Source organism: Bolinopsis microptera, chromosome 9 (assembly GCF_026151205.1).
Source record: "Bolinopsis microptera isolate Bmic1 chromosome 9, MBARI_Bmic_1.0, whole genome shotgun sequence".
Lineage (NCBI taxonomy): Eukaryota > Metazoa > Ctenophora > Tentaculata > Lobata > Bolinopsidae > Bolinopsis > Bolinopsis microptera.
Genome location: NC_087080.1, coordinates 14,583,061 through 14,607,997, shown reverse-complemented (window position 1 = coordinate 14,607,997; position 24,937 = coordinate 14,583,061). Strand labels below are relative to the sequence as shown.

The 24,937-nt window shown below is 37.1% G+C and overlaps 6 protein-coding genes across 6 annotated transcripts in view; 2 read left to right on the top strand and 4 right to left on the bottom strand.

Annotated features, from left to right (window-relative positions):
* The window catches only part of LOC134821137 (glycosylphosphatidylinositol anchor attachment 1 protein-like), a 38,658-nt gene extending 29,552 nt beyond the window's left edge, over positions 1-9,106 (bottom strand). The window contains exons 1-9 of the mRNA XM_063831802.1: positions 9,018-9,106; positions 8,683-8,813; positions 7,969-8,112; positions 7,579-7,749; positions 7,293-7,395; positions 7,027-7,130; positions 1,062-1,184; positions 529-723; positions 222-372 (exon numbers count right to left, since the gene is read on the bottom strand). Of these exons, the coding sequence (XP_063687872.1) occupies positions 222-372; positions 529-723; positions 1,062-1,184; positions 7,027-7,130; positions 7,293-7,395; positions 7,579-7,749; positions 7,969-8,112; positions 8,683-8,813; positions 9,018-9,090 (1,195 nt within the window). The 5' untranslated portion in view covers positions 9,091-9,106. The remainder of the gene's footprint in view (positions 1-221; positions 373-528; positions 724-1,061; positions 1,185-7,026; positions 7,131-7,292; positions 7,396-7,578; positions 7,750-7,968; positions 8,113-8,682; positions 8,814-9,017) is intronic.
* A 176-nt stretch (positions 9,107-9,282) lies between these two features.
* Positions 9,283-10,926, bottom strand: LOC134821135 (tryptophan--tRNA ligase 2-like). The gene is made up of 3 exons (XM_063831799.1): positions 10,759-10,926; positions 10,309-10,493; positions 9,283-10,066 (listed from the first exon to the last, which is right to left on the bottom strand). The coding sequence occupies exons 1-3, from the start codon at positions 10,905-10,907 to the stop codon at positions 9,381-9,383; spliced, it is 1,020 nt and encodes a 339-aa protein (XP_063687869.1). The 5' UTR covers positions 10,908-10,926; the 3' UTR covers positions 9,283-9,380.
* A 152-nt stretch (positions 10,927-11,078) lies between these two features.
* On the bottom strand, positions 11,079-14,212 carry LOC134820638 (pre-mRNA-processing factor 40 homolog A-like). The gene is made up of 2 exons (XM_063831141.1): positions 13,598-14,212; positions 11,079-13,433 (listed from the first exon to the last, which is right to left on the bottom strand). The coding sequence occupies exons 1-2, from the start codon at positions 14,190-14,192 to the stop codon at positions 11,593-11,595; spliced, it is 2,436 nt and encodes an 811-aa protein (XP_063687211.1). The 5' UTR covers positions 14,193-14,212; the 3' UTR covers positions 11,079-11,592.
* A 5,037-nt stretch (positions 14,213-19,249) lies between these two features.
* On the top strand, positions 19,250-20,755 carry LOC134820962 (uncharacterized). The gene is made up of 3 exons (XM_063831632.1): positions 19,250-19,715; positions 19,806-19,929; positions 20,125-20,755. The coding sequence occupies exons 1-3, from the start codon at positions 19,260-19,262 to the stop codon at positions 20,268-20,270; spliced, it is 726 nt and encodes a 241-aa protein (XP_063687702.1). The 5' UTR covers positions 19,250-19,259; the 3' UTR covers positions 20,271-20,755.
* LOC134820961 (uncharacterized) lies at positions 20,722-24,790 on the bottom strand. Its single transcript, XM_063831631.1, has 4 exons — positions 24,493-24,790; positions 22,430-22,544; positions 22,137-22,296; positions 20,722-21,990 (listed from the first exon to the last, which is right to left on the bottom strand). Exons 1-4 carry the CDS (start codon positions 24,746-24,748, stop codon positions 20,722-20,724), a joined length of 1,800 nt encoding a protein of 599 aa, XP_063687701.1. The 5' UTR covers positions 24,749-24,790.
* Positions 22,763-24,103, top strand: LOC134820548 (O(6)-methylguanine-induced apoptosis 2-like). Its single transcript, XM_063830982.1, has one exon. The coding sequence runs from the start codon at positions 22,769-22,771 to the stop codon at positions 23,768-23,770; it is 1,002 nt and encodes a 333-aa protein (XP_063687052.1). The 5' UTR covers positions 22,763-22,768; the 3' UTR covers positions 23,771-24,103.
* Positions 24,791-24,937: the final 147 nt, after the last annotated feature.

Sequence of the window (24,937 nt, the reverse complement as noted above, 5' to 3'; positions counted from 1 at the left end):
CTAGATATATTATGATATTTCGTAAGTGTTTAACGATGTCTTTCGATGTGACTCATTGTTTTCATTACGGTCATATTGATAGTGGGCCGTAGGGCCCTTAACTTAGGTAGACAAGTTAATGTTTTAGCGAATTATAATCGTATAAAGGTACCAATTTGGCAATCTGTTTTGAATGCAATAGTTTGATAAATGTGACTCACCAAATGTAAAATGTGACTCACCGATATCAGAAAAGAACATCTTAGCTCCGACAACATCAGATTTAGTTCCACACTGGAACCACAAACTGAGAACTTTAGCAGCAGCGGAGGCTAGAAGCAGTCCACATGGTATCATGTAAACACTTAGACACACAAACCTCTCTATACACGGCTGAAGATAGCATTTTTTATCAAACTTTATTCTGCATCGAGCTTTATCTTTTCTTACGATAATTAGAATCGTACGAGCAGAATGGCGCTAGCGAATAAGGTAGATTTTGCTTTTTATATGATCTGAGAAAATAGATCTTATCTAAGATTATCTTACCATGAGATAGAAGTAATAAGCAGTGTGGAACTGCTCCTCCAGATTATTAACGCTGCGCAACACACTCTCAGTAAAGCGCCCAATGTGTTGCCAGGAGAACCTGTTGCGTCGCAGGACACTTTCAGTTTGCACTCCTACTGCGTGGATGTTGTAGGGGTGGTACAGGGCGCTGGGAAACGATACCCGTCCAGCTGCCTGCAAATGTTTTATCATTTTCAACCATTCATTTTTTACATCCTCATTGCAAAGTCATGACCGTGCCTATATTACGATATTGTGACAATTGTAGTTGCATCTGATGAATCTACTCATGATGAGAGTTACATTCTAATATTCTAATCGGCAGATACTTTAACAATAAGCCTGCCGCGTGATATTTCATATTATCTATTCTTTTTACTTAGCCCATAATCCTCATCACAAAGTAAGTCAGTGGCTCTATCAATACTGCACTGTTGTGACGTAGGATACTAGTTACCACAGACTTACTCCGAAAGATTACAATATTACCAAACATTAGTGCACTATTATACCTGCCAGGCCATGTTTGCGTGGAGTCCGAGGAGGTTTCCCAGAAAATCACCGATATCATGCGGCGCGTTGCGCAACAATAACTCTATCCTCTCTTGTCTGCAGATCTGCCTCACTAAAACCACCTGGAATTATGAAATAACAAAAGCTGTAATATCTAGTATTGGACATAGTAACTATTCTCTGGTCTCGGTCTATAGCTACTCGGGATATTTAACTCATTGCTAAAAGCGCTACAAAAGACTCGATGGTGCTTTGATTTGAATCAGCAACTCATATGTCGACATGTTTTTTCTGCATCGTTAGAGGTAGCAAGTGTTACCTAATTTTCTGTCGGTCACAGAAAATATTTTACTCTTATTGTATATTTGTCACATATTTTCATGTTGCCTTTAATTATCGATTCTTATGTAATAAGTACAGTCGCCTAGAGGTCATTTTCATTATTTGTGAGCCTTTAATACTATCGATAGGTTCCCAAGTCCCATGTGTGTGATTATAGTATAGATTTATTCAAAACCATCAATCTCTTAATGCATCAACCTTATTCAGTGATATTTACTATTATGCTATCATTTTAACCCACTATTGAAATGTTATAAAGTTAATATTTCTGTGCTTTCGATTTTGGGTTCCTTTGAAGAGATTAGGCAAGTGAGGACAATTCATAAAATATGATCCTAGCACTTCCTCCGCCTTTGATCCAAAATTAACATTTTTAAATCCTCCCTATTCTGAGAACGAATGATAGCTCTTCAAGAGCTGCACTGCACTTGTCATGTAATATAGGTTTAATCTCTGAAAAGCTGCAATGAGTAGTCAGTGAGTGGTAACTTGAGACGGGATTTGTATTCTGAGAGAGGAGTGAGCTTGTTTGTTTAGTGACGGATTGTTGTGTTGTCATGGTTACTGTACAAGACACGCGACGGATTTCATTTTCCTGTCATAAAATCCACCTCGCTCTCATAACTATCTTTGTTTTATAAATGAGTTTTATAAACCTTGATACTACTTTGTCGTGACAAATTTGTTTGATCTTGTGAGTCAGCATGTACAATTTTGATATAGCAGTCCGATTGCAAATAAGCTCCGATTTTTAATGACCGATGCAAATGTTATGTTGTTCCTTTAATGAAAACTATTTTACCAATACTGACGCCGTTCATTTCTGAAATTATTGTGTTACGTACGCAATGCTGTCACTTTTATTTAACATTATATATACACGCTTATCCCCTAGAAAAGTTATTAAGTTATCGGTCAACAAAAACATCGCACGAGCGATATTTTATTTTCTGTCTAATTCGTCATATATAATCCCTTTCAACAACTCTGAGTTTAAATGTTTCCCTAATTTACTCCATAACAAGTAACCATAGTTCACACTGCTGATTATGTGATCTGGTTTTAAGCAGGCTAAATTAAAGTTTCCGACATTTTGCATTTAAATACCTAACTAAAATGTTGGCAGTCCCAGGCAAAAGAACTTTTTGACTGTAACTGTATCGTAGATTATCTTTAGAACGTGCCTTAAACTCAGCTCTAGTAAGACCAATTGAATAATAAAATTCAAATATTAACTGTCATTTAACTACAGCTGATATTCTGAATAGCAAATAAGTACGATACAGTATACGAAAGTGAACCTAAAGATACTAATGCGGGTGTTATTGGCGGTCAGTTTATTACTGTACCAGGCTCTGACCAAAGATACTGTGCCAGGTCTGCACTCTGCTTCTTCTTTAATATCATACTATAATCTGACGATTATTTTACCAAAAAAAATTTCTAGGTTATAACATGTAGCGTCACAACGTGGTCAATGTTTATAATCAAGCTAGGCTTGGCATTTAGGCATTAGTGAAGTAAAAACAAATAACTAAACCTGGTAATTTCCAGATTGGTATCCCGTGGAAAGATCTAAGTGGTTAAATTTAAAGAGTTATGACCTGACAGCACATATTCTAAAGTTTCGAACCTTGAAAGCAGAAGCACCAAAGGAGGAGGTCAAGGTCGCTTTATATAGCCCTAGCCAAGAGAAGACATATTACTGGGTGTTGAAATTCAGAAACTCCTCGTTTGGGTACGCCTATTTTTGTGCGGATGACAAAAAAGATGCAAAAGTAATCGGCGTCCATTTTGATGACGAGTTTCTGTCATGGGAGCTGCATAGTAATGGTGATGTTATGTTGAACGGAGCAAAGTTGACATCAGGTTGCTCCGACAGTTGGAATGGGCTTAATGTAGATGATATCAATATTCAAGTCGTGGGCAATATTAAACTAGAAGTGACACCACCGCAAGGTTGGTTAACGTTAAAGATGTTCTAGATCATATCATAATTAATAATTATATTAGGTCTTATATTGCACTTAACTTTAAGTCAGTCCCTCATAATCACGTATTTAATCATTGATTAACAATTTCGAGTGGCGAATGTTTTGCTTTGAAGCTGTAGTGTACAACAGTAAAACCGGTAATAGATAAATTAAAAAACTGCTAGATAATTGAAAATTGTGACGAGTCACAACAATATATCTCTTGCAGGAGCAACAAGATGTCCTGCGGACAAACCTTACGCCCATAAGGACGGGAGAAAATGCTGTCCTGAGCTAGTAGGGTTTACCGATGAAACGTGCTCTGGAAGTATCAAATGTCCAAATGATGAAGGAGCAGCGTGGCCGTGTTTTACCAACCTTGAAGAGGGTAAGTTACTCTCACACAACAGGAAAAGAAAGATGACATAATTATTGTATCTCGCGGCAGAAAAACGATAATGATATTACCTACAGTACCTTTTGTTATTATTTTCATAGCATTTTATAATTTTTTCAGTTAAGCACTGCTCAGAGATAAGTAACGTTTCTCCGGTAATCAACCGGTCACCCCCCGGCACGAAAGTAACAATCCATTGTGAGAATGGTTACGTACTTCAAGGAGAAAGAGTACTATCATGTACACCCACCGGGACCTGGAGTGAATCTCCACTCCCTTTGTGCACAACATATGGTAAGTTTTTTTCCCAAACGTTTCGTGAACTCTGTAGGTAAACTCCAGTCAAGTGAGATAAGCCATTACGTGGTGCAACAGAGGATAAAATTTGAAAACAGGGGTTGCTCCAATTAGAATTCAGACGTCTGATGCGTTAAGAACTTTTTCGTCAAACTAAACTACAATTATCCGCAAACTACTAGTTCGAATAGTTTTTTAAATTTACGAAACATATTATAATAATAATAACTACTCTAAGTGATTGGTTTTGGACACGAAGGGAAACACACAAATTTGGCTTGGAAACTTCGTTACTACTCTAAGTTATTGCAATTATTTGCTAAAAGGATTTTGATAATTTATCAAAAGAGACACCTTTGCAACTGTTAATTTAAATTAAGTGTTAGCATAATCTAATGATAATACGAGATGACGTTAAAATGCTGATTTTTCAGATGTCGAACCGATAGGCAAAGATGCTCATGTTGGCACAACCACAACTATTTCCTGTAAGATAACTGGACTGTCAGCAAGATCTACTGTGATTTGGAAGAAAGGAGGAGTTGACGTTGAAGAAGGATCTTCATATGGGAACCTGAACAGTGGCATCCAGATATCAACCTTAACAGTTACTAACCCACAAGAGGATACGGACTACACCTGCGTGGTAACACCTGCAACTTATCTGTACCCCTCAGCTGCGTCATCCGAATATACAGTGACATTAAACGTATATGGTAAGCTATTTAAGCAAAGCTTTTGTGAATTAAGAGTATGATTATCGATCTCAATCTAATATTAAAGATTTGATCTCACACTGCGACTGTTATGTTAAAATAACAAATTTTCCTAAGATGTGGAGGTTACAAACAGAGTAGTCCGCGTCAACACAGATAGTACGCTCACTTGCAAGATTACTAACATCGCAGGACAGATGACAATTACATGGTCTGGATTCACAATTGGAGATGATGACTTTTCGGTGAATCCAGGATCGTATGATGATGCCAGCAACAGTCAAACAGGGACACTGACTCTGAAAGCAGCTGCTGTCTCCACTGATAAAATCTACAGTTGTGCCGTGTCTGCCGAGGAACTTTTTGCCGTCCAGCTGAACGTTTACAGTAAGAACGGTTTTTTGAGTATCAATGAACTTTTACATCAAAAGTGAATTTAGAATAATAATTCTAGAGTCTTAACCTATAGTTAACAAGTAGAGTACATACTATTGCTTAAATTTAGCAATGACGTTACAATTAATAAATACGTTACAATTAATAAATACTGATTTTTCAGATGTCGAGCCGATAGGCAAAGATACTCATGTTGGCACAACCACAACTATTTCCTGTAAGATAACTGGACTTTCAGCAAGATCTACTGTGATTTGGAAGAAAGGAGGAGATCGAGTTATAGAAGGATCTTCAGAGGGGGACCTGAACAGTGGCATCCAGGTATCAACCTTAACAGTGACTAACCCGCAAGAGGATACGGACTACACCTGCGTGGTAACACCTGCAACTTATCTGTACCCCTCAGCTGCGTCATCCGAAGTTACAGTGACACTAAATGTTTATGGTAAGCTTCAAGCTGGGTGTATTTTGCTTACAATTAGCGAGTTCAATAAGAATTTGATTATGATGCCAAGATTCAAGAAGTACGTATCTCGTGAATAATTTGATCATGGGGAAATTTACATGTAATGCAATTTATGGGTCAATAAATACGTGGTTAGATAATAAATTCTTCAGTTACTTGTGGAGAAGGTTTGATCACAGGCTCCAGTGACGAAATATGCGACAAATGCGAAGAAGGTTCAGAACCAGATTTTCTTCACTCTGTGTGTCGTAAGTAAACTAGTCTTAATTACTGGTTGGTAATATGTCAAGTTTCTTGATCTCTTATCCCATCCATCCATTGAAATTTATCCCTATAAAATTCGGTGTAAGATAGAAGTCGTCAGTAGAGCTGCAGTGCAGATCATCAATATTTCTTATTGGTAATATTAATACGGGTGGAAATAATTGTATCGAAAAATCGTGATGAGAATTTTGTCACATGCCATCTAATGTTACTCTAACAGTTAACACGTCTGATCTGTTCTTCTAACGATTTCCTTATTTTACAGAACCCTGTACAGCGGGAACCTACAAAAATAGTGACATGAACACGTGCGAAGAGTGTCCTAAAAACAAAATCAGCGCTAACGAAGAATCCTCATCGTGTGTACCTTGCAAAACCCCTGGACAGGGACCTAACTCTAAGAGAACTGAGTGTGGTAAGGAATCAAAAAGATTGCCGTCGAGCATTGTAGTTTTGTATTCAAAATTTTACAAATTTATTCGCACTGCATCGAAATTGTATTGGTCCAACTGGGCAATCATCATATCACATATGAATTTAATTTCAGTGACATACTGTCCGGAACTGACTAACGCTAACATAACGCACATGTTCCCGAATATCACCTTGTCACCTCCTGACAAAGTAGTTAAAGTAAAATGTACTGCTGGTCACATGGTGCAAGGAAGCAGAGTACTTATATGTACTGCCACCGGGACCTGGGACCAGTCATCACTTCCTTCGTGCAAGAAATACGGTAAGTTTTTCAGATGTTTATCTAAAACCTTTGGTGGATAATTTGTAATATATAGGACTAAACGTTACAGTTATTAAATTCGTGTATTTTCCTAACCCTGACTCTTAAATATGTTGGTGAAGGATAAAACAGGTTTATCTGGGAAAGATAAATCGCGTTTTATCCCTTCATTAACAAAGAGCAAAATTATATTATAGCTGAATTGTATACTTTTTACTTCACCACTTACTTTAGGAATATGGCATTATTTTTCAAAACATTTTAAATTAATCATTGATAGAATTTAAGAAATTTATTTTAAAATGAATTTCTTAACTTAACAATTAAATTTACGTTTAAAAACGTAAATTTAATTGTTAAGTTGAAGTTTTACTTACCAGGTCAATATCAGGTAGTTGACCGTTAATAGCTTCCACGTACATTCTTATTCTATCAAAAGAGTAAACAGGCATGTCAAGATGTAGTGCTGCTTGTATTGCACCTGGAAAAGGTTCCGCATTAATAATCGGTACTTCCAGTAAAACCAGATATAGATTCAGAAGTTTAAATTTGTAAAGAAACTTACCTTTAATTAAGTTTAAATTTATAGTTAGGAAATCATAAACTACCATACCATCTTGATCAACCGTAACTCAAATCTGACCTGAGTGGGTAAGTACAGGACTAGCTGTGATGTAAGGTAAAGTGTTGATGTCATGGTAGGATTGTAACCAAGCTCCAATACCATACTCTTCCTCTTCTGATATCTGGGTAAATTGTCGGGTTAATAAACATTTAACTACTAATTAACTTTTGTTTAATTTGTTTAATTTACTTTTTATCGGACATATTCTTAGTATAGGTTAGTATTGCGAGGAATATTTCCGATTTACAGATTTACAGTGAAAAGATGATTCAAAAAACAGAAAACTCATATTTTATAACCCCACCAGAAAGATAACATCTTTAGCCCAGATAGTTTGCTTAGAAATCAGGTGACATAGAGACAGCATGAGAGGGATGGCGAACTGGCTGTCTTTCAGCGTGGTTGAGAACACCACAGCTTCTGTACTGGCTACTTTGGGAGCTCGGTAGATGGCGTAGATGTTGTCTCCGGATATCTGCGGTAGAAAGGGAGTATTTAGTATTTACTTTGTTTTGAAATATTTAAAAATGTTTGCTAATAGCAAGAAATACAATCGTATCAAAATTCAGCAACATTCGAAATTGCCTACTGCCTAGTATAGGAATGACACTATTTGCAGCCTTTGAACTGCTTTTAAACCCGTTAATTACGACTTAATTTCACACTAAAGTGCCCTAATTTCAGGATATCTCACCTTATCACCCACGAGGGGTCGGTTAACAGTAAAGTTCTGAGTATACACCTCAACACCTAGACCAGTGAACTTCTCTATAATCCACTGATGACGCTCTGATCGGTCTGTTAGAGAGGAGAACTCTTTGTTGAGGGACACTGCTACCTGGACAATACAATTATTTATAATTAGTGTTGTGTTAAGTTTGAATTAGTAATTAGTAATTAGCAACTCTTTGTTGAGAGACACTGCTATCTGGACAATACAATTATTTATAAATTGATATAAGTTAATAATTGTTGAACTTTAAACTTTGAAATGCAGTTTTTTTGGAGGCTTAATTTTTTTCTCCTTTTGAAGAACGTTATCATTTAAGATGTAATGACTGAATCCTACGAAATTTTCTGAGTGAGATTTTGAGATAACATTTAAGAAAAAATTAATATATAATGTATAACTGAAGGGATTTTGTGATAAGTAATCAACTTCGAACATCTATTTTGTCAACTTTTAGAGGTGTATTTTATTTGGTCACAAAACGCTGATAGATAACGGTAATCACGAGGAGGTGGACTAGATTTAATACCTGAAAAGATAGGAATGCTGTAGAAAGCACAAATCAGTTTTTCTACTAAAATATGGACTTCACCTTATTACCATGATTGCCGTCATCTATTGGTTAAAACACCTTGCTAAAAATTAAACTCAATATAAAAATTGATCATTACAACCCACCGATTGTTGCTGGTATTTGGTAACGACATATCCCGGGAGAAGAGCATTTTCCGAAACAAATGAGTTCTGATTTACTCGCATGTCAGCAAATAGTGCTATTCCTATCACCCCTGCTAGGTAAAGCAGTGCACCTGAAAATGAAATGTGAATTTAGCATATATTAGTAGCTAATTAGCTAATTAGCTTCTGAATATCTAAACAAAGTATCTTGTAGTGCTAGTAAAACTTTACATCGCTATAAGATTACCACAGGAAATTGAGTCTGGTGAGCGGATGATGGCTATAATTAATAATTCTAAGAATACAATATCAAATCTTAAAGTAACTGAACTTACAAATAAGCTTATTCTTGGATGTCAATATCTTTTGTAGCTTCTTAGCTCGGCTTCTATTCAGTAATAACTTCATCCTTAATTCTGAATGATACTTGAAGCTAAATCTTGAATGAAACAAGCTTAATCTTGAAATTTGAATGACAGAAACTATGGGATTTTTAAAAACAAATTTTGGACGTCATGGTAAATCTTGTGTGAAAACGTTAAGCATCATTGAAATACAAAGAAAAAATAATACGTACTGTACGTATTACGAAATGATTTATGAAAGGGTCACTTAGATATTTTCAAATAACAACGTACTTCACTGTACAAAAATAAATAAATCGAAGTCACTTAATTTACAAAGCAAAATATCAAAGCCTATTTTAGCCCAATAGTCCGATAAATCTCATCTAAATTCCTCTCAGCAATATCACTTGCTTTCTCTGCTCCACCTGCTAGAACCTTCTCAATAAATTCCTTATCTTTTATCAGTTCTAGCGCCCTATTTCTCACTGGTCCTATTGTTTCAACCAAACAATCTGATAAATCATTCTTTAAAGTCACCACGTTCTTTGATTCATACTTCTTACATACGTCATGGAAATCTGCATCACTAACAGCTGATAAAAGCTGCAAAAGATTATAAACCCCAGGCCTCGTCTCCAAATCAACAGTAATCGCCCCAAACGAATCCGTCACTGCTTTCTTCACCTTCTTCCTAATCTGATCATCAGTATCCAACATGCCCACCACCCCGCTGGGCCTCCCATACGACTTGCTCATCTTCTGGCTAGGATCTGCGAGACTCTTAACGCGCGGCGACGTGGTCAACAGCTGTGAAACCGTCCCAAACACGTGAGACTTGTACGCGCGGTTAAAGTACTGCGCGATTGAGTTACAGAACTCTATGTGGATGTTCTGGTCCTCTCCCACTGGAATGTGGGTCCCGTGGAAGAGGAGAATGTCAGCACTCATCAGGACGGGGTATGTTAGTAGTCCTAGGTTGTCGTGTATTTGGGACTTTTCTCTGTACTGGGGCAAGGCTCGCAGTCTGGATATTAGTCCTGAGATTTAAAACATTTACAAAACAAGTAAAGAAACATTGTCAGGTCTAGATTAAGCAGTTTCACAAGACCAATTTATGTCTGTAAATAAATCGGATTAATTAATCAATACGTCATAAACAGCTGTTAAAGAGATGAAGTACAAAAGAGCCGAGTATAAAATAGGTACTGGAGGCCTTTATAGTGGTATTTTATAGTGAATAAAGAAGTTCAGTATTTATAAGTCAAAACGAAGGAGTAACCTGAAGTAGCAGAAGTAGAGAGTAGCCAAGCGAGAGCAGTGTGCTGCAACACAGCACTGTGTTTATATAAGATAACTCTGTCTGGATCAAGTCCTAACGACAACAGCACTGCAACTTGACTGTGGGTGTTAGACCTAACTTGTTTTGCTGTTGTTTTACTGGTAAAAACGTGATTGTCAGCTACCCTGAGGAGAGAGGTGATACATAAGAAATTGTGTACAATGTACATATTACATTAATATAATACACGACTGTTGTTAGTATTATACAGGACTGTGGAATGGTTTTTAAAATTTGTGGGCATGTTTGTTAATTGCCAATACTCCTCCATCCCAAAACTAAGCTAAGCTATTAAATTTAAAAACTATATAAGTGTATTCAATTTCGAATTGTGGAGCAAAAGTGTCACCCTGTCATGCATTCATAATCATTTAATAGTAATGAGCTCACCCAAAAATACAGTTCTGATGTTGATCTTGAAGAGCTATCCAGTGTTTGAGAGCCCCCAAATAGTTGCCCAAGTGGGGCTCCCCAGTGGGCTGTATGGCAGAGACTATCCGGGTGGGACATGTTGACAGTACTCTTCTGCAAGCTATCATGAAGAAGTGTTTCACTGCTTAAAAACAAATTTAACTTTAATCAAAGTATAATTTCAATAGTCTGATACTTTTAAAATTAGAATACATTTTTAACAGGGAACAAGTTGATAATTTGGGTCAATGAGAATTTAGAAAGTTGCATTAATTATTCTCTCAAGCAAACAACGAAACGTAAACATCATAAAAGTTAGCCAATGATAAATGTGAGTACTGGAAATCTACACAGTACTGAATTCGAAATCATAGATCATGATAATTTAGATTTTGATCGATAAATTCTTTAACATAGGTTATGCATTGTGTAATTGGTAGAGATCAAATGATTTCTGGAAACTATGTACCCTCTTCATTAAAGTTAAGAAAGCACGGATGGATAAAGTGGATGTACACATAATCTCAAATCCTCTCTCCCCAGATTAGAGTACAAGGTTATCATAAAAACCAACATATCACATGGCCGTAGGCGTAGAATTAGAGGATAAAGTAGAGGATAAAATTGGCTGTTATGATTTTAAAATAGTGCAAGAAAATCGAGTTTACACACACAGTCGAATGAATCCGATTCAGGCTGCATTTCAGCAAAATAAACTGTAAAATACTAAGAAATTATACTGTTAAATCGACTGCATCTTCAAATAACAAACGTCAAGTGCTATACGAAACATGTTGAGCCAGAATCTCCCATTCAATGTCGAGAAAGTTCTTCTAAGAGTTTTTTCCTGCGTTTTTCGAGTTCTGTCTCACTAAGATCATCATCAGACTCATTTTCACTCTCTCCACTTTTCTCATCTTTGTCGCTTGAATGTTTACTTGATTTCTTTCTCTTCTTCTCAGTTTCGGAATCTGATTCATGCACACTCTTTTCCTTCTTCTTCTTCTTACTCTTCTTCTTTGCTTTCTTCTCCTTCTTCTTGGGTTCTTCTTTCTCTTCCTCTGATGGCTCATCAACAACCTTCTTCTGCTTCTTCTTGCGATCCTCATCACTTGAACCAGTCATTTCATACGATGGTGACCTTTTAGCTCTGTGCTTGTGTTTCTTGTCTTTCTTGTGTCTCTTCTTTTTATGTTTATCGGAATTATTATCTTCTGAATTTGATTCAGGCTCCAGTGATGAAGCATATTCTTTGAAAAGTTTTGATCGACTTTTGTCGTCATCAGAAAATGCAATATAAGCTGGATCTTTTTCGAATCTTGACTTGATCTTGCTCCACTCATCATCAGTGGTGATAGGGGGACTAGCATCTTTGAGCATGTGTTTAAATGCAGCTTCCTTTCTCTTTAACTTTCTTTCTTCTGCTCTCTGTGCTTCCTTCTCTCTGGCCTCAGCCTTTTCTAAGAGAGTCAAAAAGTGTAACTTTATGTTGCCCTTGTCGATGCCTTTTGTTTTATCAGTGCCAGATATGATTGAGTGAAACTTCTCATATGATGTATCGGGTTCGACCTCGAAGTTAGCCTGTTTCAAAACCTCCTTTATTGTTTTCTTGTCCTCGTGCATTGTTGACTTGAGATCCTCCAGATAGAACTTGAACAAATCAAGAGGAGTTGATCCTGGCTGACCAAGCATAACCCCATAACGAATGTCTTTGCTAATGATGGAATATAAATCTGCCCAAAGAGAGGTAGAATCGAGCTTCTTTGTTTCATGAAGCTCATTCAAAAGTTTGATAAAACAGTCCCTGTTGATTCTCTGAGCACGACGCTCTTTAGCGAATTTTTTCTGTTTTTCATCTTCAAAATCAAGTTCAAGGGCTTTGATGTGCTCCATGAACACCACCAGCATGTCTTCTTTGTCAATGTTTTCAAACAGAATATTGTTTTTAAACGTTTTATAGGATAATAGAACTTCTTGTGCATCAGCCCATGTCGTTTTGTAAGAGATCTCCTTAACATCCTCTAAAAGAATAGCTAGTTCTTCCTTTTGCTTCACTCTCAGTTCAGTTTCTTCTTTTTTCTCTTTCTTTGACAAAAAGAAAATTGCATCCTCAAACACATCTTTGCGATCTCGTTCAGGCACAACTGACCACTCTTTGTGGGACTCTAAAAGTTCATGAGCTTTGCGATACAGCATGTTGGAATTCATATGGGGAAGAGAAATAAGGTATTCATAAAGTTTTTCTTTTGCCTCTTTTGCAGCTTGGCGCTCTTCTTCCTTTTCTTCTTTAGCTTTCTGAGTTTTATATGCATTGAATGCCTGTTTCTTTTCATTCAGCTTGGGAATAGCATTGTAGCGTTTATCAGTAGATATTTGCTTCATCGCCTGTTCCCATGTAGCAGTAGAAGGTACACTTTTGTCTTTGAGGAGCTGTTTAAAAGCATTTTTGGCATCTTCTTTGGTTTCATAAACAACTTCCTCCCCCTCAGATTCCTCTTTCTTTTCTGCATCCTTTTCCTCACCTTCCTTTTCACTGCTGTCAGCTTGTGCCTCTTTTTCCTCAAGTTTCTTGATTTCTTCTTTCATTTTTGTGAATTCCTCTGGCTCTGTCCAAGTTGATTCTTTAGTATCAGAATTGTAGAAGTAGATTTTAGCTGAAATATAATATTGATCAATTGACTTGAATTGTGTACCAAATGATTTAGATCTAAAACAAATCAACTGGAAAAAGTGATACATACTAACATTAAACACAATATTATCCCAAAAACATTTTAGGTAAAACTCAATATTTGCATAAATACATTAATATAGTTACCTGTTTCTGCATGTTTATGTTCTTTCCAGGAACATTTAGATAGCAGTCTTTCTGAGGGTGTTTTAAGTTCATCAGGTTTTGACCATGAGGACTGTTTTGTTTCACTGTGATAATAATATGTCCTTCCATCTGGCGAAGTATGTTTAGTCCACAGGCTAGCTTTTTTCTTCTTTTTTGAACCAGCAGCCGAATTTTGTGACATAGCCATCTGTGCCATAGCCATCATTTGGGGCATCATCATCATCATATTTGGGTCCATCATGTTCATCATAGGGTTTGCATTATCAGGCATAGGAGGTGGAGCATTTTGCATTGGGCCACCCATCATAGGGCCTCCACCAGGATGACCTGGCCCAGGGCCCGGTAAAGGTATCTCTGACGGATTCATGCCTTGACTCAAAGGTGGCATAGGTCCAGCCCTTTGAGAAACCTCTTGTCTGTGCATACTGTTATTGATCATCATGTGATTGAAGCCTGGTTGCTGGTTAGCAAAGCCTTGCATCATACCTTGAGGCCTCATTTGAATGGTATTATGGGGAATCTGGTGATGTATATTCCCCATCAGGTTTATGTGTGATCCTGGTCTAAATGCCATGTCTGAAATAGTATACTAATTAGGAGATATGACATAAATACATGTTTGTTGTTTGATCAAATGTGATTTCTTCATACTTCTTGGTGTTTCATTTACAAATTGTCCAAGGAGTTACATTAAAAAGAATTCTATAAATAAAATTACGACCTACACCATTGGTGCAATTGAAAAGATCTAACATTATTAACATATTAAAACATTATAATTTCATTTTGGATCACTGAAAGTCAATTATATATGTTAAATAGTTATACAAAATACATACATACAGCAGGATGAAACGAACTGGTCAGAAGAGGCTCTTGGAGCATTACCAAATTTATACAAGTGTAAGTGTCTGTTTTGGGACCCATGGGAAAAATGTCTGCCACAGAAGCAGATTTAGGACACCATCGTCCCGAAAAACAGAGGTTGACACATTTACTCAAAATAGCCATAAACTTAACATGATCCTGCTCTGCCAGAAGGGATGATCTTATCTCTAAATGCAAGAGGACTGTTGTACTTCTCAATCTTCGCCATTAACGAAGACACTAGCTGGATAGATTTGTTATTGCAGCAATTGGCAGCGAAGCTTTTAAGAACAAATATGTCTCAGATAAAGTCCATAAATGGTGTCAGGACATCAAGCTGTTGTCATCAATTGCTGTTGAGGAGCCCCAAGCTGCTTTGACTGCATATACTAAGGGAATTTGTCACCGGTGGACGTTCATTCAGAGGACCATCCCGGGTATAAGTCACTTGTTTCAACCATTGGAGGATTGCATCAGAACAGATTTTATTCCAGCAATCTTGGGTAAGAACGTAGCAGACTTGGACCGCTCCATATTTGCATTGCCAGTCAGACATGGTGGCCTAGGTATCTCCAACCCAGTTGAAAACTGCAATAGAGAATTCACAGCCTCAGTCACCATCACAAAAGACCTCACAGACCTGATTATCAACCAGCAAAACACCCTTGAACATTACAACATGTCAATTCAAAATGACATTATAAAAAGTCTCAAGGCAATCAAGGAGAAACACTTATGTACGGTTAGCAAATCAATAGAGGACAGTGTAAGAGATCCCAACCTAAAGAGATCTCTCCAGTTCATCAAAGAGAAAGGTTCAGGATGTTGGCTTACTGCACTTCCATTGAAGAGATTTGGCTACTCCCTGAACAAGATTGAGTTCCGTGATGCTCTGTACTTGCGTTATGGTTGGGAGATCCCTAACACCCCATTTCACTGTGCTTGTGGAGAGAGAAATAATGTGAATCACACACTTATATGCAAGAAAGGTGGCTATGTTTCTATGAGACACAACAACATCCGCGATCTAAATGCAGAGCTGCAGCGTGAAGTATGCAGAGATGTAGTGACTGAGCCAGCATTGATACCCCTTGATAATGAAGAAATTGTTGGTACCAATGCTGATAGAGCTGCACCTGATGTATCCTCACGAGGTCTCTGGAGCACATTTGAACGAACATTCTTTGATGTCTGTGTTACCCACCCCAACTCACCCACATATGTCAAAAAAGATATGGAACAGATCTATAAAGCTCATGAAATGAGGAAAATGAAAAAGTACAACAACAGAATCATCCAGGTGGAAAAAGGCACCTTTACCCCACTTATATACTCAACAAATGGCGGATGGGGTCCACAAGCCACAAGATACCACAAGAGACTCGCTGAAAAACTATCCCAGAAGAGAGGAGAAGACTATGCGGCTATTATGTGTTACATGCGCACCAGGATTAGATTCTCAATCCTCAGGAGCACCCTGATAGCGGTCAGGGGTGAGAGAGGGAGACGGCAATCGTATACATTGCCAGTCAGTGTAACTTCGTTTAACTTGATACCTGCCACCATGGACTATGAATGTTTCTAGACACTATCCTTTTGATATTGAGATATTGGTATCTCAGATCACGTGTACATCGTTCCTTTTTTTATGACACAGTAATTTATTGACACTCACAGCTATAATTTTAATCATTGAATCAGTATTTTTATCTATTAACTTATTACATATTTGTGCTCTGCTTTAGCATCACTTGACTATTAAAGTTCAGGCCATGACCTTATAGTCAGCCAATTGGCCATTGCTATATTATGTGTATATTGTTTGAATATTCTTTACCATTTGTTATTGCATTTCTTCAACCTATAGGACTTTGGCGAACAAGACAGAAAACTAATGGCTTGTAAGAATAGAGCCCTATTGAACAATGTGCAATAGCACAGAAGACATGCAGCTCGGAATTTCCAATAAATCTGAACATTTAATGACGCAATGCACTGTGCTAGATTAATTCAGTATACGATATTTTGAATTTAATTCACTCTAATGGCCATTGTGTATTGAGTCAATATCGTCATCAAGATGTGCAAGGAGCTGGGTCGATTTTGGAAGATTATATATTTAACCTTTAGCTAAAAGTTGTAAGATGGACAATCGAATGTTATACATTTAAGCTATATCTCTACGCTTGATAATGGATTTCAAACAGCTCACTCAGAAAGATCCGAAAGTGGCTAATTGTCAACTAAAAGGTCGGACACCCTGATAAAATAAATTCCTAAAATGTATGAAACTCTGTATGTGTTTACTATACGAAACTTTGTTTCGCTGAGTGATCAACTCAGGTCAAAATCCTAATTGTTAGTGATTCAATGCTAATTGCCCGGACCGGGCTTAATAAACAGATTGTGACCTTTGAATTAAAAAGGTACCTTTCAGTATAAATTAAATACAAAATCTTTAATACTATGTTAATTTATCATAAGAATCGTGTTTTCTGTTTTTTAATTATTCGTGTTATAAAACTTTACTGCAACTGATTTAATTTTGTATTTAATTTTTGCGCTGTATTTATATTAAATTTAATGCACTCAGTGTGGCACTAAATTCATAATTACCCATTCGGTACAAATAAAGGCTAAAAATACAAAAGCCAAACTACTTAATTTGCTAGTTCAGTTTTCACAAATTTGCAAGCTTTATAGCTCTCACAAATACAAACAGTGAAAAAAAGCGCCGTGGAGAAAAATAGCGTGCAAGGCATGAATCGAAAGTAATGGCGAAAGAGCATTTGCATAGTCTGTAATGTTGTATTTGAAGTCCTGTACTATGCATGAACAAGCGCAAGCTTTATTCCAATACGAAGGCCAAATTAAGCATTTACTAAAACTTCAATAAATACAATCAACTTCAATTGACATGAAGACAATTGATTTTGTACTTGACGAATGTTACTCGTCTAAATTTCTTCGAAGTAACGCGCGCCGCACTTCTCGATGCAGCAAGTGCTACGAAGTAGCGCGCACTGGGCCAAACCATTAACAATGGTTAATTTTATACGAAAATAATTTGCAACACTGAACACAAAATTATGTAATTAAATTTAATCAGCTTTTTGTCAAATGTCAATTAATTAATTTAAAAACAATTTTAAACCCTTATCCGTCTCACGCGAAAAATTAATTATAAGTCCAAAATTAAAAGTGAATTAAATGGGGAATATACTGAATATTTGATCTTATATAGGGTCATTGTAATATTATATGTACATTGTTTAAACACTTTGTCATTTGTCTAAAAACTGCAATTGTTTTTATTATATTGACGTTTATATGAGACGAGACTGTTGCCTCAGATTTATGTTTTTTACGTTTTGAATTTTTGATAGAAATTTTTAAAATTATAAATACTATGTTGTCACACTGAAATGTCGAACAATATCTTTTCTGAAAAAAGTTGTTTTTGATTTTGGGGTCAAAGGTCTTTTAAAAAATGATCAGTTTTTCATTTTAGCTTGATTAAGCACGGTTATTGCCCTGTTTAAAATATTTAAGGCTTTGTTGTTTCTCAAAATTTGGTAGAGAAATTAGTAAGATCACTGGATACCTTAGATATTGGCTCAATATAAACTTGTGGATAATGCAGGTGTCATCACATCATTGACGACAGCAATCATGATACTATACCTTTAGCCATGGTAACGATTAAATGCCTAAGCCGTGCACAAACATAGTTTTATAACATTTGCAATCACACTACATTGTTGTTTGGTTGTTTCAAATAGAACAAATGATTATGACATTTGATCATAAGGCATACTCCATCTACTGCCTCATCTTCTGGACATCATTATCTTCTAGTTTAGTTGAGAATTCTCAACACCCACTTCCAAGTCGAGTACTCTCGACCCACTTAGTCCACATACCTTGCAAACTTACAGCAGGGTATTTGTAATGGTCTAAGTCCCTAATACACGCCAAAGATGGTTCCTCTATACTCAACCGTAGGAGAAGGGAATTAGGTGACTGTATTTTGTTCTAATGTTGATATTAATATAAGTATGTTCTAGTTGTTACTCCTTTTGTTTTAACGTTTTTATGGTACTCTCCTTAAATTATTTCAATGCAGTCACTCAGATGATTTTAAATCAGGACACTTAAATAAAGACACATACTCTGCCCACAATAAGGGGCCATAATTTTTAAATTATGTAACAGTATAGAATTATTATTATTATTATTATTCATAAGGCAACTGACTAATATGCTGTCTAATGTACCGTCCAATGTTATGTAATAAGCCTTTTCTCTGGCCTTGTTGTCTGATAAACCTCCGTTTATAAGCTTGCGGTTTTTCCTTACTTGTCTCTGCAATTTATCTTTTCTGTAGCTTTTACTTTCAGATTACTGTTCAGAAATAAATGTTATTGGCATATCAGTTTGTGTCTAGACTTAAGTTTAACTAGTAGTTTGCTGAAATGAATAAAATAACATAATATTTTTATCATCATCACCATCATGTCAAGTACTACTCAGTGGCTTAAAAAGTCAGCTCTTTTTGGCATCCTTGGAACCTCCCCCCACCACAACTGAAGCTTTTTGTATCCCAGATTGGTTAAATAATGATTGACTATAATCAAGTTTTCTTCATGTTCCAGTATTTTATACATTCTGTTTCTGATTCTATTTTTCTAGTTCGAGTGGTAACTTTCACAACGGTTGTACTTGATTATTAATCAAGATAAAACAGTCTGAGACTAAATTGAATTTATTTAGCATGTCTCAAATTGATGCTTACGAATCAACTCGCCTTTCATTGCTTGATGTTGCGATGGACAGGTTGCGGATTGGAAACAAGAAAGGGATGATTCACAGGATCTTTATATCTTCAAAGTTGGCCAGTGGACTTGAAAAGAAAGATAAAAAATCACTAGGATCATCAATTGACAAATTTCTGAAGCATTGTCAAAGTCAGCTTTCTCAAGAGCCTCCATCTGGAATTCTGTTGATGTACAATCAACATGCTCTATTCTGTCTTGAATCCTCTCAGGAAATCATAATGCTTTTTATGCAAGAAATCAATACAAACTTGTCTGAAATTGTTTTGGAGAGTATGGTGCTTTCATTCACAGAAAATGTACAAACTCGTTTGTTCCAGCATGGGTGGGCTGATGCAGCACTACCCATCAGGCCACTTGAACAGAAACACGAAACTAGTGACTCTATATCACAGGTTTGCCTACTCATGAACTATTCTATGATCAAATTATTGTTTAATTATTATTATTATTGACCAATTTTGTTTAATTCTTAATCTGAACAGGTGATCATCAACACGATAAAGCAAACAGTTTCCTTATCAGAATATGTGAATCACAATGTTCCTAAAGTCAACTATAGAGCTCGATGTGAAACAATGATTTCATCTCAGACCCAACTCATCGTTTGTAAGTTAAAAGTTCAATCCTATGATTAATTTGTTTTAAAAACTTACATGCATTGTATTTGAAGGAGAATTATGCGCCAAAGTTGTTGCTTTTAGTGCTCTTCGAATTTTAAGATTTTGATATCATTACTTCTGAGGCCTGTTAATACAGTTTACTCAGATGATTAACTAATTCTGAAAATACTAATTTCCACAGCAGAAGAAATTATTGAACATATATCAAGCGACAAGTCCCTATTTTCTACAATAGATTATGTAGAGAAGTACACCAAACCCTTGGACGTCGTTCTCGACCAAGAACTCATTTGGCCTTTGGAGATCAGACTTTTCCCGTACATGTGAACTTCAAATATTACCTTGCATATTATTATTTTGTGCTGATTGTACCATTTTTTAGGTGTAATATAAATAATGTACATATTTGATGTCAAAGAAGTGAGAATTGATATAAAAGTCATCTGTAGATTAACCACACACTGCAAACACCTTGAAGTGTTCATTAAAAATTTTAAAAACCATCAGAATGAAAAGTTAAAACTCTGTGAAATGAAAGTGCCATAATATAATTAAAGATTAATTTAAACTGTCAGATTACATTATTATTATGTTGCGTTTCGATAAGACCAGGAAGAGTTGATTAAAAAACAAACGATTTTATGTCCAGTATTTTAATCTCTGGTATTTCTTTCGAGATCTGAAAGTTATACATCACAATTGTGTGCATGATATCAGATTTTTTGTTATCAAAGAAGTTGTTTAAAAGTTTTTATATGAACAGTTTTGTGCTTCATTATTACAAGTCAGTCCCTTGAAAGACTTCGTGTCCATTATATTCGTTTCTGTTGCGTTTCTTCTTGCACTTCTTGCAGCATCTACAGCACTTATAAAAACAACAAAAGCACCTTATGAAGCAGATGATGAAAGACAGCAGTATGATGATAAGGATAACAACTACAGCGATTATAAAACCCTCCGCAGCACTGTCAATTCCATTGAACCACTCAGCCGGATTCGCAAACTTCAGCCATGAACGTGGGCTTAGAATGCTTTCTTTTTCACCAATTGTGTAATCTATCGTAGAATTTTTCTTTTCTGCGGTGTCAAGGGCAATAGTTTCACACTTAACATCAATACACTTGCTAGAAAGATTACTTTTTGTTCCCCAGACAGCCTCAAGGCACAGAGTTGTGTCATTATCCACACACTCCACTGCGATAGGCTGGATGTGTTCTAGTGTCCCCTCTTGTAAAAGTAGACGGAAAACCTCGCTTTTGTTTCCTGCTCTCAAATGACCCCTCAATAGACCATTAGTGTCAGTGAGGGAGATGTTGAGGTAGCGATTACTGTTCTTGTCCATGAATAGAACAGCTGTGAAGTTTGTTACTTTGGAGACTACATCTGTATGAAGAATGAAATCCTGCTTCTTTTGTACCAAACTGAGGTCAATCACGGACTTCAAAGAATTCACTTCTATTTTTCCCTCTGTATTTCTTTTAATAGAAGAGACTTTTGTTGAGTATTTAGATTGAAGTGTTTGGTAGGCGGGTGGAGATGAGTGGGTCCCGTAAAAACGTGGCCTCAGCTCGCTCTCAGCACAATCCTGAACAGTTGCGTTGAAATATCTTTTGAATTGTCTCCTTTTCCATTGAAACTCTTGATATTGAGTAACTTTCAACCAGCCAAACCTAGTGACTTCATTCTTATCTTTTGGATTCATTAACTCTTCAGTGGTCAGAACATTGCCATCTTTCTCGGAGTTATAATACCTTTCATTTTCAAAAGCAGGAATCTCATTGGTGGTGATAGAAGTAGGTGTTAGTGAAGCGCTTATACCTTCGATTTGAGTACTTCCTGAAGTGCCAGTAGTACTGAACCTATGAGTACTGGTATAAAGAAGGTGATCAGATTCATGAAGATAGACAGAGGTCCTCACCCTGGCAGATACTGTGGGTCTTGTTTGGTTTATCTTGTAGCTTGTATAAGTTTCGTCGGAGGTCACGAATATTTTGCAGCATATTCGAGATCGTCCTGCTACTTGCTTGACTGCATCCAGAAAACACCCCTAAAAAATGTGTTATAAGTTGAATGTAATTTCCAGCTTAATACCTATGATTCTATGTGTAATATCTAATAGGGTGTAGAATTAGAATATTCAGTGATCTGAATGCCAAGTTTATCAGGAAATAAGGAATCTAACAGCCTACTTACCTTGGTATTGTCAGAAAGATCGTTCCACTCAACACAATTGATATCATCGTCTGAGCATCTGTCAAGTTTAGGACAATCAGTTGCCTCCGTACCTTTAGTGCATTGGCATGTGCATGTGGCGTCTAGTTGGGGAATTCCAAACTTGTACTCGTCTTTCACACTGAACAAATATTTGATATTTCAGGGGGAAAAACCGAACATCAAAACTTATGACCATCTTACTTTAACTACTTTAACAAAACAAGATGTAAAGGTCGGTAACACAAGTTGGGCCTCATACTTGGGTTTTATACCTGTATGTTGCTGTAATATTCTCTATTGTCACTCTGTACTGCAACGTCATGTTAAGTCCATCCACTTCTGCATCTCTCAGATAACATACTGAGCTCCCCTCAGTTAATCCTGGGACTGAAGATAAATGTTTTAGATTTAGGTGCTTTTTTATAAGTGCTGTGCTGTTAATAACAGCTGAAGCGCTCCTTCTACAAATACTCGCTATAGTTATTAAATTTGTATCGGTCCTAAAATGATCCGATCGTTCATTAAAATTTGTTATTGTACGTGATTTTTATATATAATTTTAAGTAAAATGTTACACTGTAAACTGTTTCGTAACCCTTATATTTCTAGGTATGGCCCCAGTTAGCGCAGGAGGGGTGACTACAGGAAGTCGTCCAGGGGGCCGCATCCTAACAGGTTCTCGACCTCTTCGAGATCCGCCCTCTATTCCCTCTAAATATCAAACCTACGTCATCGTTAACAACGAGAAGAAAGGCTTTAACTCCCGATCTTGTCGATTCAGTGACTATGATTACATCACAGAAAACCCAGGCCCAGGATCATATACGAATCAGCAGCAAATGTTGAGTAATCAAGATGGTAAAACGAGCTGGTCAAAGAAAGGACTGGGATCTTTTGCTTCGTCAACCAAGCGGTTTCAGGGCAGGAGATCGGAGATAGGAGTTGGGCCTGGTTCTTACGATCACATATCACCCAAAACAGATTTTAACAGAGCAGTTACAAGTGCCTTCCACAAACCGATTTGTGTGGAAAAGAGGCAGGAATTCACGGGACCACCACCAAATCAGTACAACCCAGTCGTACCAATCCGTACCGCTCCGTCAGCGTTTGCAAGTTTCAAATCCCGCACTAAACGAGATGCCCTAACAACGACTCTAAAGTCAGACTTCCCCGCTCCGGGCAGTTACGAGGTAAAGGACAACGTCATCAAGAGTAGCGTCAACCCTATGTCTTCAGTCTTCAAGTCCAAAGTAAAGCGAGATTTGAAGGAGCTACACCTAGACTCTGAGGTACCCGGTCCTGGTGCATACGACCCGTACATCGCAGAAGATTCAGATGCTACTCCATTCTACCGACTACACTATCTCGCCATCTCCGCCCCTGCTATGCCACTACCCAAAGCAAAACCTCAGCCAGGACCTGGAGCTTACGACATAGTGAACTACACCGGTCCCAAGAAGTCTGACGTGGCTAGTGCTAACTTTCTGTCAACCCTCCCCCGAGGAACGGCCTTGGAGCCCTACAAGCACATTTCACCTGGTCCAGCTGCTTACAAACCAAACAGGAGGAACAAGCATTCGTTTATCTATAACTTCAAGGGACGCTGGATTTAACCGTGTAACAATCAACATCATGTCCATAATTCAGGGATGTGAACACTAAACATGTTTCGTCAGCAGAATTTAGAAAAGGGACAACACACTGCATGTTTTTATACGAGAAGTTTGTTAATGTGGTAAATTAAAAATCAGACTAAAACACTTTGAAAATTTGCAAGATATTTTAGGAAATCGGTTGCTGTGGATTTGCGCGACATTTTCGAACAATTTTATGTATTTGGCGCATTAATTACCAAAACTTGGCCATTATTGAGTCTTGCTCATGAGAGAATTACGCATTTGAGATGTACGATTTTTATCAAAATTCGTAAAACCTTCTGTCAATCACATCCTTGTGTCATCAATTTACTGATCAAATGATAATTTATACAGCGGCGCGGGGGGAGGGGGGGGGGGGGGGAAGTCACTTAAAACACACTTATCCTGAAAATACGAGAGCTATCGCTACTCAGATAGTATAAATCTAGTGTATCAGGTGATTTGATAGAGCCTTATAAACTGTTTATGATTCGCCTCTCCAAACAAATCCAAAGGTGATTGGGTTGACACTAGATCCGCACTGATTATGGGTATCGTGCATTCATTCAGAAAGCCCAATTACGGTGTCGCAGCTGTGTTATAGGATCCAGTGAATGTGTACTTACTTGCCCCCCCGGCCCCCCCCCTGTACAGTATACTATAAAAGATGACAGACTACTCGACTTGATCATACTCACATTCAAAGGTTTCTATAGCTATTAGTTTCCCTGATTCGTTTACCAAACTTGGTTGCCCAGTCCGTATATCAGCTGATGTACAGTTGAATTTTCCTTTGGGTGGCAAGAACGGCTGTTCTGAAGAAACTGTTTGGTTTGTAGGTGCTGTAGGTTGGTCTGCAGGGACTGTAGACTGGTTTGTAGCGATTGTAGGTTGATCTGCACATAATATATCTCCAACAAGAACCATTAAAATCGTTAAAAACGAAGCCCTCATTTTCAAACCAAAATAAATGTGCCAATGAACTAGTATCACGACCACTCTTTCTCAAACCATGATCCAGTGTAATGGTCATACCCAATTATACCATAGGATTTGCTTTGGATAGTTCGACTTAAACAATGGACTAATTGGTGGACAAATAAAAGGTTGTGTTTGATCACGAGTTTAAGGAAGTTTATGTGT

Excerpts from the sequence above, each read along its gene's own strand:
- LOC134821135 (XM_063831799.1), bottom strand. The coding sequence starts at position 10,907 with ATGATAGCTTGCAGAAGAGTACTGTCAACATGTCCCACCCGGATAGTC. Across the intron at positions 10,494-10,758 it reads CATCAGAACTGTATTTTTGG|GGTAGCTGACAATCACGTTT; the intron begins GTGAGCTCATTA and ends CTCTCTCCTCAG. Across the intron at positions 10,067-10,308 it reads CTCTACTTCTGCTACTTCAG|GACTAATATCCAGACTGCGA; the intron begins GTTACTCCTTCG and ends TTTAAATCTCAG.
- LOC134820638 (XM_063831141.1), bottom strand. The coding sequence starts at position 14,192 with ATGGCATTTAGACCAGGATCACACATAAACCTGATGGGGAATATACAT. Across the intron at positions 13,434-13,597 it reads ACATAAACATGCAGAAACAG|CTAAAATCTACTTCTACAAT; the intron begins GTAACTATATTA and ends ATTATATTTCAG.
- LOC134820962 (XM_063831632.1), top strand. The coding sequence starts at position 19,260 with ATGTCTCAAATTGATGCTTACGAATCAACTCGCCTTTCATTGCTTGAT. Across the intron at positions 19,716-19,805 it reads CTAGTGACTCTATATCACAG|GTGATCATCAACACGATAAA; the intron begins GTTTGCCTACTC and ends TAATCTGAACAG. Across the intron at positions 19,930-20,124 it reads TCAGACCCAACTCATCGTTT|CAGAAGAAATTATTGAACAT; the intron begins GTAAGTTAAAAG and ends TAATTTCCACAG.
- LOC134820548 (XM_063830982.1), top strand. The coding sequence starts at position 22,769 with ATGGCCCCAGTTAGCGCAGGAGGGGTGACTACAGGAAGTCGTCCAGGG.
- LOC134820961 (XM_063831631.1), bottom strand. The coding sequence starts at position 24,748 with ATGAGGGCTTCGTTTTTAACGATTTTAATGGTTCTTGTTGGAGATATA. Across the intron at positions 22,545-24,492 it reads AGCTATAGAAACCTTTGAAT|TCCCAGGATTAACTGAGGGG; the intron begins GTGAGTATGATC and ends ATTTATCTTCAG. Across the intron at positions 22,297-22,429 it reads AATATTACAGCAACATACAG|TGTGAAAGACGAGTACAAGT; the intron begins GTATAAAACCCA and ends ATATTTGTTCAG.